Source organism: Zootoca vivipara, chromosome 14, assembly GCF_963506605.1.
Source record: "Zootoca vivipara chromosome 14, rZooViv1.1, whole genome shotgun sequence".
Taxonomy (NCBI): Eukaryota; Metazoa; Chordata; class Lepidosauria; order Squamata; family Lacertidae; genus Zootoca; species Zootoca vivipara.
In genome coordinates this window covers 18,023,261-18,038,565 of record NC_083289.1, presented here as the reverse complement: position 1 = coordinate 18,038,565, position 15,305 = coordinate 18,023,261, and the positions used below count along the sequence as shown (strand labels likewise).

The following is a 15,305-nucleotide window of genomic DNA, read 5'->3' as shown; positions in this document are numbered from 1 at the left end:
TAGGAGTGCTATGTGTATGAAGACAGTGAGAGTGCTATGCTTATGACTGACAGTAATAGCTGTTCGACAGTGGAATTTGCTGCCAAGGAGTGTGGTGGCGTCTCCTTCTTTGGAGGTCTTTAAGCAGAGGAATATCACTGTATATGTGCAAAAATGCCCATTGTGCTTCAATAATGAACAATGTTGTTAGAAATGTTGTCTCTTGAAGTGCATATGTCAGCTCTAGGGGAAGATTGGGACTTTAGATGCATTTGTGATATGTCATGTTTATTTATTTATTTTTGCTGTTCTACAGGTTGCACCTGGGAATTTGGAGCCATGGTGAACTACATCAGGAAAACTTATCCTCAGTCCAAACTGGTTGTTGTGGGCTTCAGCCTCGGTGGAAACATAGTGTGCAAATATCTGGGGGAGAACCAGAGTAACCAAGAGGGTGTATTGTGCTGTGTCAGCGTATGTCAAGGATACAGTGCACTGAGGTAAGCTTGGTCTTGTAGAGTAGGAGAAACGTATGGTACATGTCAAAGGAAACAATCTGCTGGTCATGGAGCTATGGTACAGATACCAAAAGCTTTCTTTGGGGTTCAAGGGCATGAAAACTTTAGTTGTGTGAATTTTTGTGACTGAACTGTGTTTTGAACTTTTTGCACAAAAAAGGGAACTGGGAACTTACAACAAGTTTCATCATTAAAATTGCTGTTGGCATATTCAGTTGCTGTAGGCATTTAGTTGAGAGCAAAGGGTGCAAACCATTCCCACATATACACAACCTATTGATCTGTAATCTTTTCTTCAATATTAGCAGTCTCTTTTGAAGCTTTGTCATGGCCAAAAATTTTGATATCTAGTTATGCTATGTCATTGCTGCTAGTATCATTTCTGCTTACAGTTGTGCTGTGTATTTTGGATTGAGAGCTGGGTTGAACTAATGCCCCCTGCAAACTACTATAACAAATTCCGTGGGGGGTGGGGGGGAGGTACGTATAAGTGAAAATTAGCATTGGGAGGCTGCCATTTTTAGCAGAGGAATAGGGGGAGACTAGAGTGTGCTTAACCTTGCAAGCATTTTTTTCCTGCAAAAATCCAGACCTTTTTCAGCTGCCACCTCCCTTTGCATAAACACAAATCTAGAACTCTGGTGTAAAATGGGGATACATTAGCTGGGCAGAGGTTATTATAATTAGGGAAAGTGCCAGTGGGAAGAATATGAACCAATTTTATCTTACCTTAGCTTACCTTACTTTACTATTTTATTTTATTTTTTATTTTTTTTATTTTTATATACTGTTCTATACCCGGAAGTCTTAGGGCGGTTCACAGAACAAAATCAAAATATAAAACCACAAAATATATAATCAAAATGAAAACAACAACCCAACCCCCCCCCCAAAAAAACCCCACATTTTAAAAGGGCATAGGATGTCAGTCAAATCAACCAAAGGCCTGGTTAAAAAGGAAAGTTTTTGCCTGGCACCTAAAGTTATATAATGAAGGCACCAGGCGAACTTCCCTGGGGAGAGTATTCCACAGAAGGGGAGCCACTGCAGAGAGAGCCCGTTCTCATGTTGCTACCCTCTGGACCTCTCAAGGAGGAGACACGCGAAGTAGGGCCTCAGGAGATGATCTCAAGGTCCAGGTAGGTTCATATGGGAAGAGGTGGTCCTTGAGGTATTGCAGTCCTGAGCCATTTAAGGTTTTACAGGTCAAAACCAGCACTTTGAATTGGGCCCGGAAACAATTGGTAGCCAGTGCAGTCAGACCAGGATTGGTGTAATATGCTCAAGCCATCTTGCTCTGGTGAGCAACCTGGCAGCTGAATTTTGCACTAGCTGAAATTTCGGAACCGTCTTCAGAGGCAGCCCTACGTATACACTTTGCAGTAATCCAACTTTGAGGTTACCACAGCATAGAAAACAGTAGTTAGGCTATCCCTGTCCATATAGGGGCGTAGCTGGGCCACCAGCTGAAACTTATGGAAGGCACTCTGGGCCACTGAGGCCACCTGAGCCTCGAGCAACAGCAAAGGATCCAGGAGTACCCCCAAGCAATGAACCTGCTCCTTCAGAGGAAGTGTAACCCCATCAAGAGCAGGCGATCTCCACCCATCTGGTCTAGGGACCATCCACTAACAGTGCCTCAGTCTTATCTGGATTGAGTTTCAGTTTTTTGGCTCTCATCCAGTCCATTACCGAGGCAAGACACTGGTCTAGCACTTCCACTGCCTCACCTGCAAATGTAAAGCAGAAATAGTGTCATCAGCATACTGTTGACAATGTACTCCAAACCTCTGGATAACCCCACCCTGCGGTTTTATGTAGATGTGAAGGTTCCACAGGGCTGAAAAGCATTCCCCAAGCAACACCCTCTGAGAATGGCCATCCAAGTAGGACTGGAACCACCGCAAAGTGGTGCCACCCAACCCCTAGTTCGGACAGTCGTTTCAGAAGGACACCATGGTCAATGGTATCAAAAGTATTATAAAGCCAGATTACACTGGAATATTGAAAGATAGTCTTATATTCTTGCCACTCTCCAAATGATGAGTAGAGGTTTAGGAAGGGAATTTGTTGGTGTTCTTTCAGATCTGATTAGATATTTGTGCAGTTACAGTAAAGTTAATTCAGGCAGAGTATGTAGCTACCATGCTTTTTATAGGCCTGTGCACTGAGGGTAGTGTACTCTGAAAGAAAGGTTAAAAATGGTTTAACCTAACCTTGATCAGCTCTGGTGTATTTTAAGGTCAAAACCCAAGGGGAGGTTACTGTTCTAAAAAAACAACAACCAATAACTTATTTCATCACCCGCTTGCACAAATGGATTTACAGTTGGAATGACATTTAGTATGCAAAGTTCTGCTTATTAGGAAATAAATGTAATTGAAATCCATTAGTTGCAGTACTGTAGCTGTAACTGCACTTTAACTAAAGGATTTTATATCTGAACATAAATACTACACAGGAGCCCTTCAGGTTGGAGAAGGTGTCAAGCAAGCTAAGGAAATGACAACCTCCATATTAATAGAACACATATCAATTCAGCTCTGGTTCCAAACGGGACAACAAAGGCTCCCTTTATATTTAAGACTGTGCAGCTGCAGAAATCTTGTGGCAGGATTAATTTTTTTAAGCAAGAGGATTAGAAATTGGAACAACATAAGCTTAATACACCGTGTCATCTCTCCTCATCACCTCTAAAATATTTGTTAAACTTTGTTTGAACCTGAGAAAAATGTGAGGATACTGCATGTAACTGCAAGATAGATTTTACACTTTTACAAATTGCTTCACAAGACCGTGCCACATTTGGCATGTGTACACATTCAGAGACTTCAATATTAAAAGGGAGGTGGGTATTGTGCAAAAACCTCTCATTCTTATAAGTACTAGTTGCTCTGTCTGTGTTTTCCTTACCTAGTTAACCTTGTTTTTTTAAAAAATTAGCAGTTTCAAATACAGTTTTGAGTTCATCTGTCTATGCTCTGACAATTTTTCTAATGCATGTTCGAAATTACCTGTTGAGTCAACTTAGAACTGAACCCATCTCTCCCTAGAAAGCTCTGTTTTGCAAGCTGTTGGCTGTTTTGTGCTCCAGTTTCTAATGATTTTGTTTCCCCTGCTGGCTGAATCCTTTAATGACACATTTCTCTTACGCATTACTGTGCGTTTGAAAAAAGAGAACGCCGATTCATTTTAAAGTTGTCATAGGTTATATTTTGCCCCTTGAAGTGAATCAAATTAGTTATGTGGAAATGCTGCCATCTATTTGCAGAGTACCTTTTGTTGCTATGACCCTGGAAGTTTGCTTTTCCAGCTTTCAATTTATTTCCCCCATGTCATATCTTTAGGGCACAGGAAACCTTCATGCAATGGGATCAGTGTCGGAGATTTTACAACTTCCTCATGGCAGACAACTTGAAGAAAATCATATTGTCTCACAGGTACAAAATGATGTTCTTTATATTTTAAATGGGCCTCTGTGTCAGCTGATAATGTGTGCAGTACCATAAATTGTTCTTATGTGTCGCCAAGTTGAGCAGGGTACCGACAAAATTAATTCTTCTCTGGATCAGTAGCTACTGAAGAACCATGTGCATTAGTAACCTTACTTTCAGAAACATCTTAAGAAAGTCTGTGACACTTTGGCTGGTGCTTGGGGAAAGGGTGTGAAACTACAATAACTGGTTGTTTTAACAGTTCCAGGTTAGCAGCAGTCAAAGGTTGTAACTGTAGTTGCTGTATTGCTTCCTGTTTAAGCCAGTATGGAGAACCAGCTTTAAGAGACTCTAATTATGTATAGGATATAGAACCCCCTTAATTCATCCCAGATAACTAAATATTATGACAACTTAACTAAATATATTAATCTCCTTATTAAAAGAGCTCTTAGTTGTAAGCATGAGCAACGTTTGGCAGGTTTGAAGGACGGCTTGTTAATCTACAGAAACACTTTTGTCTCCATAATGGATCTTTTGTGCTCCAAGGCCAACCCTCAAACCAAAGTTCCTTTTGCACACTTTCTGCTCCACTTCTGCTTTTTGGAGAACATGATCGTGCATCTGGTCCATAGTCTACAGCACACACCCTCTTGCATTGTTCTCACCTCTGCTGACAGGGCTATTGCTTAGTAATATAATTGTCCACAGGTCCTAGTGCAGGGAGTGCTAACCTCTGGCCTAGGGGCCTCATTCAGTTCCCCAAGCAGATTTTTCAGCCCCTGAAGACCCCACTGCTTTTTGCAGCAGCACAAAGTGGAAATAAATTCCAGCACTGGGATGGGCAGAGAGATTCCTTCTTTCAAGGAGACCAAGGTGCCATACGTGGTTGCGTGTGTGCGTGCGCGCGCGCACACACACACACACACACACTGCCATTTTATTTCTCAGCAACACTGAGAAAAATAAGACACAGGTGTCTGACCCAAGTTAAGTCAACACCAGCAAGCTTCATGGCTGAGCAGGGCTTTGAACTGGGATCTACTTCTCTAAGGCCAACTTCCTGACTACTGCAGAACACTGATTCTTAAGCACTTCTGACCTTGGCTCAATTTTACTCAATTAATAATAACCTTCTGGCTGGGTTTCCCCAGCCACTCTGGTATTAAAAACACGATAAAACATCAAACATTAAAAACTTCCCCAAGCAGGGCTGCCTTCAGATGTCTTCTAAAAGCCAGATAGTTGTTTTATTTCCTTGACATCTGATGGGAGGGTGTTCCACAGGGCATGTGCCACTACCAAGAAGGCCCTGTAACCTCTGCCTGGTTCCCTGTAACCTCACTTCTCACTGCCAGAAGGCCCTCGGAGCTGGACCTCAGTGTCTGGGCTGAATGATGGGGGCAGAGACGCTCCTTCAGGTGTATTCTTTGTATCTGCACCAGTTTCTGCACCAATGTCAAAACCCTTGCCAGTATCAAGTCTTCAGGGCTGAACAAAACTGCCTTTTGTATTTTTTTCACATGGGACAGATTCAGAATTGTGTTGGAGATGACAGTAACATGGATCTTAAGATCTGTGTCAACACAAAGCAATTTATGAAGTAACCTTCAGATCAGCAGTAAACCTAAAAGAGTAGGTTCTCTAATAGTTACAGTATGTCTGTGTTTCATAGTTACGTCATTCTCTGTTTCAGACACACCTTGTTTGCTGAGAGCCCTAAAAAGCCTCATAGTTTATTGGAGTCAGACTTGAGCAGACTTCACACAGCAACATCCCTTATGCAGATTGATGACAGTATCATGAGGTATGAACATCAAAAAGCACATTTGGTAACTCTCCCCTGTAGATACAGTGTATTGCCATTTAGACCTTCCTGAAATGGAGGCTACTGTTATCATCATTGTGCATATAACTCCCAATTCTTTCTAGATCTTATGGTTTACAGGTTTCTCTTGCCTCTTGGTCATTAGACTTTTTAAAATGAATTTACCATGCTATAAATAGCAAAGTTGTTGAGTGAGTAAAATTAGGGTGCAGGGTTGACTAATCAGACTATGCAGTTGAGGTTCTACAGTGTTTTTGTGAAACACATCTTAAGCCAGTGCTAGAAATATTTTCTGAATGGTTAGAAAACAGTGATCCTTGTCATCAAATTCCTTTGGCAAACTCCAATAATTTGAATTACTTGGTGGTGCTACAGAAACACCTGAGGGGTGCTGGTAAACATTCATCAGAATAGAGCCAGGAGAGTGTCATTTTGTTAGAAGCACCAATGCCCCCAAATGCTAGCACCAGTGTTGAATCACTTTCAGTTATGGTATAGATGGAAAATGAAGCTGGTCTGAATGAAATATGTATTTAAGATTTGTAGTTGCATCAAATTCTTCATATACTGATTTGCCAGTAGCCATTGTCATAAGTAAAAATTTGTGATTCCTTATGATCAGTGCTTACCACTTTTTACATATTGTGTTACATAGCTGAACTTCTGTCATGGAGTTTCAAGGGTAGGTTTTCCAGTAGAAACTAGATCAAGCCTTCATTGGTTAGCCTTAGTTTCCCCTACACCCTATAGTGATATGGCAAGAAATCAGCCCTGTCCTCAGAGGACACCATCCTTTGTTTGGCTGCACAGTATTGTTCCTCAGTAAAACTTGCATTCCCCAATAAGCAGACTAGGAGTTGCTATACCTCCTACGTGTGCTTCCTTGCTTGTTTTTGCTTGCTTCTGTTACTTCATCCAAGGAGTGCTGGAATGTATTGTACACAAATAATTCATAGGATGGCCTGTTTATAGCTCATAACCAGTACAAATAATATTTAGGATGGCTGAGAGTAATATGAACATCAGCATTACGATCTACTAGCTGGGTAGGGGATTGACTTCTGTTCTTAGAAGAACTTGGGAACCTGATGTTGCATCTAAAGAGGGGCTAGTAATATTAGTTTTAACTTCCCTAACTTTGGGTTCTGCAGGAAAGTTAAATCGGATGTTTCCAATGTATTTGATATGGCTACGGTGTGTACACTCCTTTCCACATATTTATCTTACTGCTTCCTTGCCTGGTATTTTGTTCCCTAGCTAATTGTTTACTAAGTAGCCACATTCTTCTCTTGATGCTTTTTTTCTGCAGGACAGACAGTCTTGGGAAATGGAATTTAGATATTAAAGCTAAGAACAAGAGGGACATATAAATAGTTCCATATTCTCTGGATGTTTCACTAGATGGTTTTTTTGAAAGCTGAAGCAGAATTTGGGCTTTAACTTGTATAGAAGTAATAATTTCAAGTGTCTCATTTGGAGAACTATTGTAATCCTGTGTATAAGAATTAGAAGAAAATATGTGTGATTCAATAACAAGAAAATCTCAAAATGCTTAAGCTTTCTTTTTACTGTGTCTCAGGAAGTTCCATGGCTACAGCACCTTAAAGGAATACTATGAACAGGAGAGCTGCCTGCATTACTTGCAGAAAGTAAGTTGATATGATATTGTTACTCTAGTTTTTGACATGCACCACATGGAGACCAACATTTCTTATAGAATCTATCTATTGTTTTTCTGTAAGGCAATTTCTGATTAACTTCTATGGAATAGGCTACATATGCTGTCATTAGTGCTCCCCCCAATCCTGTTTCCGTTTCCCCTAAATTCAGAAAGCAGCAGATGTCTGTCACTGGAAATGTTAAGTTTAAGTCACTGTAGGCAATTCTACACTCTTGAGTTTTATACTAGTTCAAAATCTTCTGTGACAGAAATCACTTATGTTGGCGCTAAGGAGCTCCTCCCATCAATTTTAAAATCAATTTTAAATGTGTATTATCTGAACAATGGTGTTTCTGCAGGTTCAGGACATCTACAGCAGGATGTACTCAATTGTGACTTCATAACTAGACTACAAACAAGATTGTGTTCCAACACAGAATTCTTTTTTTTAAATCTGCAGATCTTTGTTCCCCTCTTGCTGGTTAATGCTGCTGATGACCCTCTGGTGCACGATAGTCTCTTATCAATACCAAAAGCCCTCTCAGGTGAGCTGAAAGCTTCAGTAAATAGATTTCTACAAGGCAGTGTAGCGTTATGATAACCTAAAGATAGCCTTGGAGGTACTTGGAGGGCAGAGTGCATGTTTGTTTTTCCAGACAGACTTGTAACCTATGCAAGTGTCTCATAGAACCATAATGTGCATATTCTTTACAGAGTCCAAAAGGATAATCCCCTTCCCCAAGGAGTTTGCAACCTAAAATTTGACACTAAAGGAGCAGTAGAAGAGGGTAATGGGGTATCTTACTTTCTAGAACAGGCATCCCCAAACTTCGGCCCTCCAGATGTTTTGGCCTACAATTCCCATCATCCCTGACCACTGGTCCTGTTAGCTAGGGATCATGGGAGTTGTACGCCAAAACATCTGGAGGGCCGCAGTTTGGGGATGCCTGTTTTAGAAGGATCAGTGGGAAGTATCCTGCACAGACTTGATTTCATGTAGCTTGCATCTTGACTAATGCAACTGCCTTATAACTGGAGTATCATGCCTACCTGGACCACATTTTCAAGCCAAAATAATATATATTCTATGCCTTAAACTGAGATTTTACTGGACAAAGTACTGTACTTTGGTAAGATGCAGATCCTGTTGAGTTCTAAACTTTGTTTTTTCACTCTTGCAGAAAAGCGGGAGAATGTCATGTTTGTTTTGCCATTGCATGGAGGTCACCTGGGTTTTTTTGAGGGTGCAGTACTCTTTCCTGAACCCCTCACCTGGATGGATAAGCTTGTGGTCCAATATGCCAATGCCATCTGTCAGTGGGAGAAGAATAAATCACAATGCTCCGATACGGAACAATCATCTGGCCAAGAATAAACAGTTCCAAAGACTTCAGGTTGTTTCACCTTTAACCCCCATCTTCTGGAACTCTTAATCTCTTCTGCTTTTCCAGACCTAACTTCTGAACACGTTGAACTTAGGCATTGACCATAGTGTTTCATGTCAAAGTAGAGCTACGGCCAGAGAGGCTAATGACGGGCACTGAGCAAGTTGGGAGTATATTTGATCGTTTACAGTACAGTTGTGTATTGGAAGAACTGATGCACTGTATTGGTGGGTTGCCATCTATAGCTTGCTTCAGGGTTCTGAAACAAGTGCAACAAAAGAACATTTTTGAGATTAGCAAGAAGTTTTGATGCTCTTGACCATCTGTTCACACTTTCACTGATAGAAACTGAAACAAAAAAACCCACTCCTGGTTTTTGCAAAAAAAAAAAAAACTTGTCTAGCAGTCAGTGATGTGCGTTAGGAGTTACAGTCTGTTTGTGGTTGCATTTTTTCCCTCCCCACCTGGGGGGAGACATCTATATCTATCTGTAGAGGAAATCAGTTGTAGTTCGCTCTGCAAGTCATCGGAAAGGCTGTCCACAAAACAAGGGGAAAGTTGAAAGAATTATGAGTTTCCGGAATTGCATCCCTTTAAGAAGGGGGGTGGGGGTGGGGGCTTGCCCTTTTTGATTAATGCACTTCGAGGGTTTAGATTGCTTTGAAAGTGTTTGATGTGTAATCAGCACTACAGTTGCTCCAGAATTCTGGAGTGATGGCTGGGTGTATACAGTCACATTTTGCTTTTTGTTGAGATTTGTCTCAAAGACGGCTTCTGGGTTGATCAGTCCAGTGGATTCCCTGTTGTGTTACTACTCGAGACTAAACAAGTAGCCTTGTGATACTTGCCTTTTCTAGCGTAAGGAATTTTTATTTTGACACAAGACATTTGTGTGCTCTTAACCCAGGCCTTTTAATACGGTCTCCGAATGGAAGCCACTTGCTATCAGTTTGTAGGTGGCCCTGTTTTTTGTGCTTTGTTTTCTAGAGTACTTCTTAGCAAATCTATATGTATGCTCTTAGGAACTTTGTGTGTGTGTGAAAGAGAGAATATAATATCCATCTATGCTTTTTTTTTTGTCTTACCCACATTTCATGTCTGCTAGGGAAGAACATAGTAGATAAATAATTAAATCCCCAGACTTCTAAAGCGTTGAACTGGCTATTTTCAGTCAGTATGCCTTGCCTTAGAGGAGATGGGGATTTGGTGTCTACAATACTGAAATGCTTAAAAGGAAAAAAAAGTTCTGTATCTAATGCATCTACAGTTACTGGGTTATATAGGACAATCTGATGAGTCCAGTGTTCTGACTTTTCTTTCAGAGCAAAAACATCAACAGAAAATTGGTGAATGATGCATTAGGCTGAGTTACAATGAAAAAGATTTTTTACTACCACACAATAGAGAGACATATTTCTTCACTGAGCTACAGAGTTTCCACCCTGGAAGAAAAATCTTCAGCCATAAATGTATTAATAAGATTTTTTAAAAAATCTGATATTTAGATTACTTTTCTATTAAGGCAGTGGAACATTGTAGTAAGACTCGGCTTCCCTTCAGAATTGTCAGCTCACTGTTGCCTCCTTGTGGTCCCTTTCACCTCTGTTTTTAAAGCAGTTCTTACGCACCCCAAGTCCCATAACAGTTAGCACTTTATTGTTTAAACCTTTTTGTTTTTGTTGTTCAAGGCACTTTAATTATAGTGTGATTATTATTTTTTACATGGATAGGAATTCTTTCTGAACTTGGATGCTTCGTAGAACATATCCTGGAGCAGCTTTGAAATTCAGAAAGGTGTATGTTGAGTTTTCGGGGGTTATTCTATTCTCTTCTAGTTTTATTTATTGAGCAATAATTAGCTACTGTAGCAGAGGTGCATTTCTGACATCAGGAATAAAAACTCCTTCAGCCTTAGTTCAGCAACCTTGACATGTCTGGCAAGCTGTGTAGAACTCATGTTCTACTCCCTCGGATTTGAGGGACTGACCAAGACCAAGCCTAGCAAGGCATGATTTGGCCAGTGCTTATGCCTCTTTCGTTTTCCTCAAAAGAGTGGGCTCTCCATTCTTTTTCAGCCTATTTCTATGTTATTCTTTGGAATTTTCTTCTATATCCATAAACTGCCAAAATCCTACGTAAACCCTAGTGTGCAGATGAAATTATAGGTGCATAAGCAGTGGAGGTCACTATCTAGAGTCTGCTTTCTGTTTGAGTGGAAGTAGGTGTTGAAATCATTTTTAGTTAACTGCAGATATATATTGGAAGTGAATGTAGCTTCTTTACCCCCACTCAAAATTTAGAAAGTTAGTTATGAGAGTGTCTGTTTCACATCAGTCTCCACAATATTAGTTTTTTTCCTGTTTAGTTTGCAGCTGTTTTGCCAAAAAGAGTTTGCCTAGCAGCACCTAAGCATAGAAGTTCCTCTAGACCTGCCACTGAGAGCCATCTTTCTCATCTGCCCCACTTCTGGTTTCTCTTTAGATCATATAAATCTCATCTGCCCCACTTCTTAGCAAATGGGTACTAAATAGTGGAATTCAACACTACCATTGACTTCTACCCAAGTAAGACCTTTTTGATGCATTTAAAAGGGAAACTACATTTTTCGCAAAGGAAAGGCTTTTATTACCTTCTCCTGCTTGAAGGTAGATGTGAGGATGCAATTATTTATAAAGGGCCCTTCAGCTATGGAACTGGTTTTGCACCTGAACAAGAAGATAAGTTGATGCCTGGTTTTGATGGCACTCCAGTGTTCATATTTAGGCATTCTTAAGCTTCAGTACTCAGGGATCACATGGTAATGCACCTATGTAATGCAGTCTTTTCAAAGAAGATCACTTCAGTGGTTAAAATTCTTTTAAATGGGGGTGAGCATGAACCACTCTGTCTAAAACCATCAAACCCTTGAAAATCATGAGTGCTCTTGTGAAATGTTAGAAGGGATCCCTTTTCCCTACACCCCTCCCCCCAAAAATGTGGAGCTGTTACAGAGTCTTTAGATCTCACTAACAGGGCCATATAGAAATTTGGAAACCTGTTTGCCCCATAACACTGCCAGTAAGGCCATAAAATTGAGGTTCTCAATCTGCTTGATAGACATGCTTGGGGATACACTTATTGCTCCTCACCCCCCAGAAAAAACCCCGTAGGGGAAAGAACAAGCTAACTTGACCCAACAGGAGGAAGTGGCTTTACAAATTCTATTTAAATAATGTGATTCTGACTTTCAGTTAGTATTTTCCAGTAAATAGGTGGTTCTGCTGTAATGCTTCTCCCTGTTTATCAGTAGCAACCCCCCCCCAAAGATATTACATGGAAACAAACAAACAAAAACAAGGAAGCTACATGCAGTACACTTAACATTTCTTCCATCCCATTATTTTTGTAACTGTGCATAGGAGCTCACTAGATCTGGTTACTTTTTTTTAAAAAAAGCAGCATGCCACTTCAGCCCTTTCTGTTTGAGGTGATCTTTTGCATTCAATTGGTTTGCCATGTGGTAAGAGCTGCCATGTTCAAATTATTTTCAAAGCAGATTTCATCAGATGAAAGCATAAAGCAGCTCTTCACTGTTAACACCTGCAGCTTTCTGTTAGCTGTGCATCTATTTCAACATTCATATCTTCACTGTTTTGTTGATGCCTGCACTAAAGTGGCCTGGTTGTAGGTGAAATGTTTGTATTCCAGATATTCATGGATTCTTAAGGTTGGGTACCTTTTTAAGATTGGCTCTGGTCTTTTTGTGAAGGCTTATATTACTAGGTAGCAGGTCATGTTTACAACTCTCTTTTTGTCCCAGACTCATGCTGAAAGTGTTTGGTATATTATTTTCTAAAAGGGCATGCCCTACATTCAGTTATACATACTGAGGTTAACAGTTTTCTTCCGGTTGCATTGTCATTGGCCTTCCTTTGAGTTTTCTGCCAGAATAGAACTTCCAACTCCCTGTCTGGGGACTCTTATCATAGGAAAGCATCTCTACAAGGAGAGGTCCAGGTGTGTATCACTGAGTAGTCATGACAAGAGTAATAATGGCCAACAAGAAGGTGGTAAAGTATCTGAAACACACCACCGGCCCCCTCCCATATATCAGTTGCCTAAGCAATCCTTCTTAGCTACATGTTATGCAGACCTCTTAGTTGCACACCAGGCACACTTATTGCCAGTGATCTAAATGAGGGCAAAAAGTAGCCTGCTGCTGGTGTACTGAGCAAGGTCTCCATTGCAAAGGGGTGCTGTGTGCCATGCAACGCTGCTGGAGTTTTGTGGCCTTCGTACTATTCTAACATCTTGTTTTGCTGTCTCCACATGTTCCTTATGTGGAATTGTTTTCTTCTTAAAGTCTCCTTTGCCTTGAAGCGCCTCTGGTTTGGTTGCTTGACAAAATGAGATGAAATCAGCCGGGTGGAATGCGGGGGCAGTGGGATCTCCGACCCCCCCCCTTTTTTATCAAGAACTGTACTGTATCTCATTGAAGCATCTGGTGTTCTGTTCTTTTTGCTGGTTACATTAAAGGGCACAACCATGAAAGGGCAGCATTTATAAAGCTGGAACTGAGAATTGGTATTCCCCCCCCCCAAAAAAAAACCCCGCTTTCCCCCCCATTTTGCAACCAGAGTAACCATCCCTGTTTTCTCCATGCAAGACATTTCCTCAGTTTCTGGGACCACCAACCCTCCAGCACTTTTGCGGGTTCAAATCCTTGTAGAATAACCCATTGTTTCAAAATTCCTGAGATGGGGATTCACTGTTTTTCAGCATATATTTTTTTGTAACTCGCAGGAGTTATTATTTTGCTATATGCAGCAGAATCTCTGCTTGTACCAAACAGCCTTTTCTAGAACTGAAGTAGGTTCAGTTCCATATCAGTGGCTGATAAAAGCCTATGCAGACATCATGGCTTAATTTGAGTGTACTGGGAACCTCAAGAACTTAATCTGCCATTGAGATTCATCAGTGTAGTGTATTAGAATCTGTGAGTCTTTCCGTTCAAGTTATTTTATCACAGCTATTTCGATTGCATTTGATAGTAAAATCATAGATTCATTCTGACAGCCTTTCACCTTATTTAAGAAAGCACAACTTTAAAAGATAAACACCCCATTTTTCTCCTGAACACACAGAGGAATATCCGAACACCTCAGGAAGCTAGACCTGTACCTGTGCGCTCTTTGATTTCTGTCACTGCAGCTGCCTTATCGGAGTGAGTTGAGTGTTTGGTTTTTTAGGGTTGTTTTGTTTTTGTTTTTTTAAAGAAAGACGATGTCTCTTGAACCTCAGTTTTTTCTTCTTCTTCTTTTTTTTGGTAATTTTTGCTTCCAGACAGACATTTTGGAAAACATCACTTTCACATTCCTAATTCCTTTGGAAACAAAAATGCTGCCCTGAACAGGTTTCATGTGTGTAAGTGACTCTCGTGGTTGCTGGTTCCTTTCTTGTCTCTTAGGAACCAGTTGCTGCTGGGATGAAAATTTGCAACTAGCAATGCAATTTTTCTAAATCTGCTAATGTTTCAAGTTATTAAAAGTGTGTCCTTGATCTTTTTTTTCTTAATTTTTTTTGTTCTGTGTGTGATAAACAGAGTCATGCGGAACAGAGTAATTTTGTTATATTTGATTCAATGGAATTTCTTTGCTTAAAAAAATAAAGAACTTATTTGAGTTCGGAACACGTTGTTCTGTCTGTCATTGGTTTCAGCTAGCATAGAAGGTACAAAATGGAAGTGATATTATGACAGCTATTCAGGGTGGGTTGATTTTAAATCATAATTTTAAACCAGCAAGGGGGCGGGGAAACTGATCTGCAATGAAATCTGACTACTAAACCAAGTTTAGTTTACAGCAAAGCAGAGTATTAGTTACAGTTTCATTCCTATAACCAGGCCTTGGAGCTCTTTGTCACACAGTATACAGTGGTACCTTGGTTTAAGAACAGTTTAGATTATGAACAACTTGGATTAAGAACACTGCAAACCAAGAAGGTTGGTGTTTTGGTTTGTGAACTTTGCCTTAGAGGAAGAAGAGGAGGAGTTTGGATTCGATACAGTGGTGCCTCGCTATGTGAAATTAATTCGTTCCATGCGTCTTTTCTTATAGCGAAAAATTTGTCTAGCAAATCCCATAGGAATGCATTGATTTTTTTTTTGATATTTTTTTTTGCCCATAGGAACACATTAATTGAATTTCAATGCATTCCTATGGGAAACTGCGATTCACTAGACGAATTTTTCGTAAAACGCATTTGTCTAGCGAGGCAACCTCCGCTCGAAAAATCCTTTCGTTAAGCGGAAATTTCGTTAAGCAGGGCATTCGTTAAGCGAGGCACCACTGTATTGTGCTTTTCCCTTCCTCCCCCACAACAAACACTCAGTGAGGTGAGTGGGGCTGAGAGACTTCAAAGAGAATTCAAAGAAGTGTGACTAGCCCAAGGTCACCCAGCAGCTGCGTGTGGAGGAGCAGGGACTCAAACCCAGTTCACCAGATTACGAGGCTACTGCTCTTA

The 15,305-nt window shown here is 40.5% G+C and overlaps 1 protein-coding gene across 1 annotated transcript in view; it reads left to right on the top strand.

The window, feature by feature from the left end:
• Positions 1 to 14,472, top strand: part of ABHD2 (abhydrolase domain containing 2, acylglycerol lipase) — a 41,854-nt gene extending 27,382 nt beyond the window's left edge. Inside the window, exons 6-11 of the mRNA XM_035131222.2 lie at positions 296 to 479; positions 3,845 to 3,937; positions 5,628 to 5,738; positions 7,339 to 7,408; positions 7,880 to 7,964; positions 8,601 to 14,472. Of these exons, the coding sequence (XP_034987113.1) occupies positions 296 to 479; positions 3,845 to 3,937; positions 5,628 to 5,738; positions 7,339 to 7,408; positions 7,880 to 7,964; positions 8,601 to 8,794 (737 nt within the window). The 3' untranslated portion in view covers positions 8,795 to 14,472. The remainder of the gene's footprint in view (positions 1 to 295; positions 480 to 3,844; positions 3,938 to 5,627; positions 5,739 to 7,338; positions 7,409 to 7,879; positions 7,965 to 8,600) is intronic.
• Positions 14,473 to 15,305: the final 833 nt, after the last annotated feature.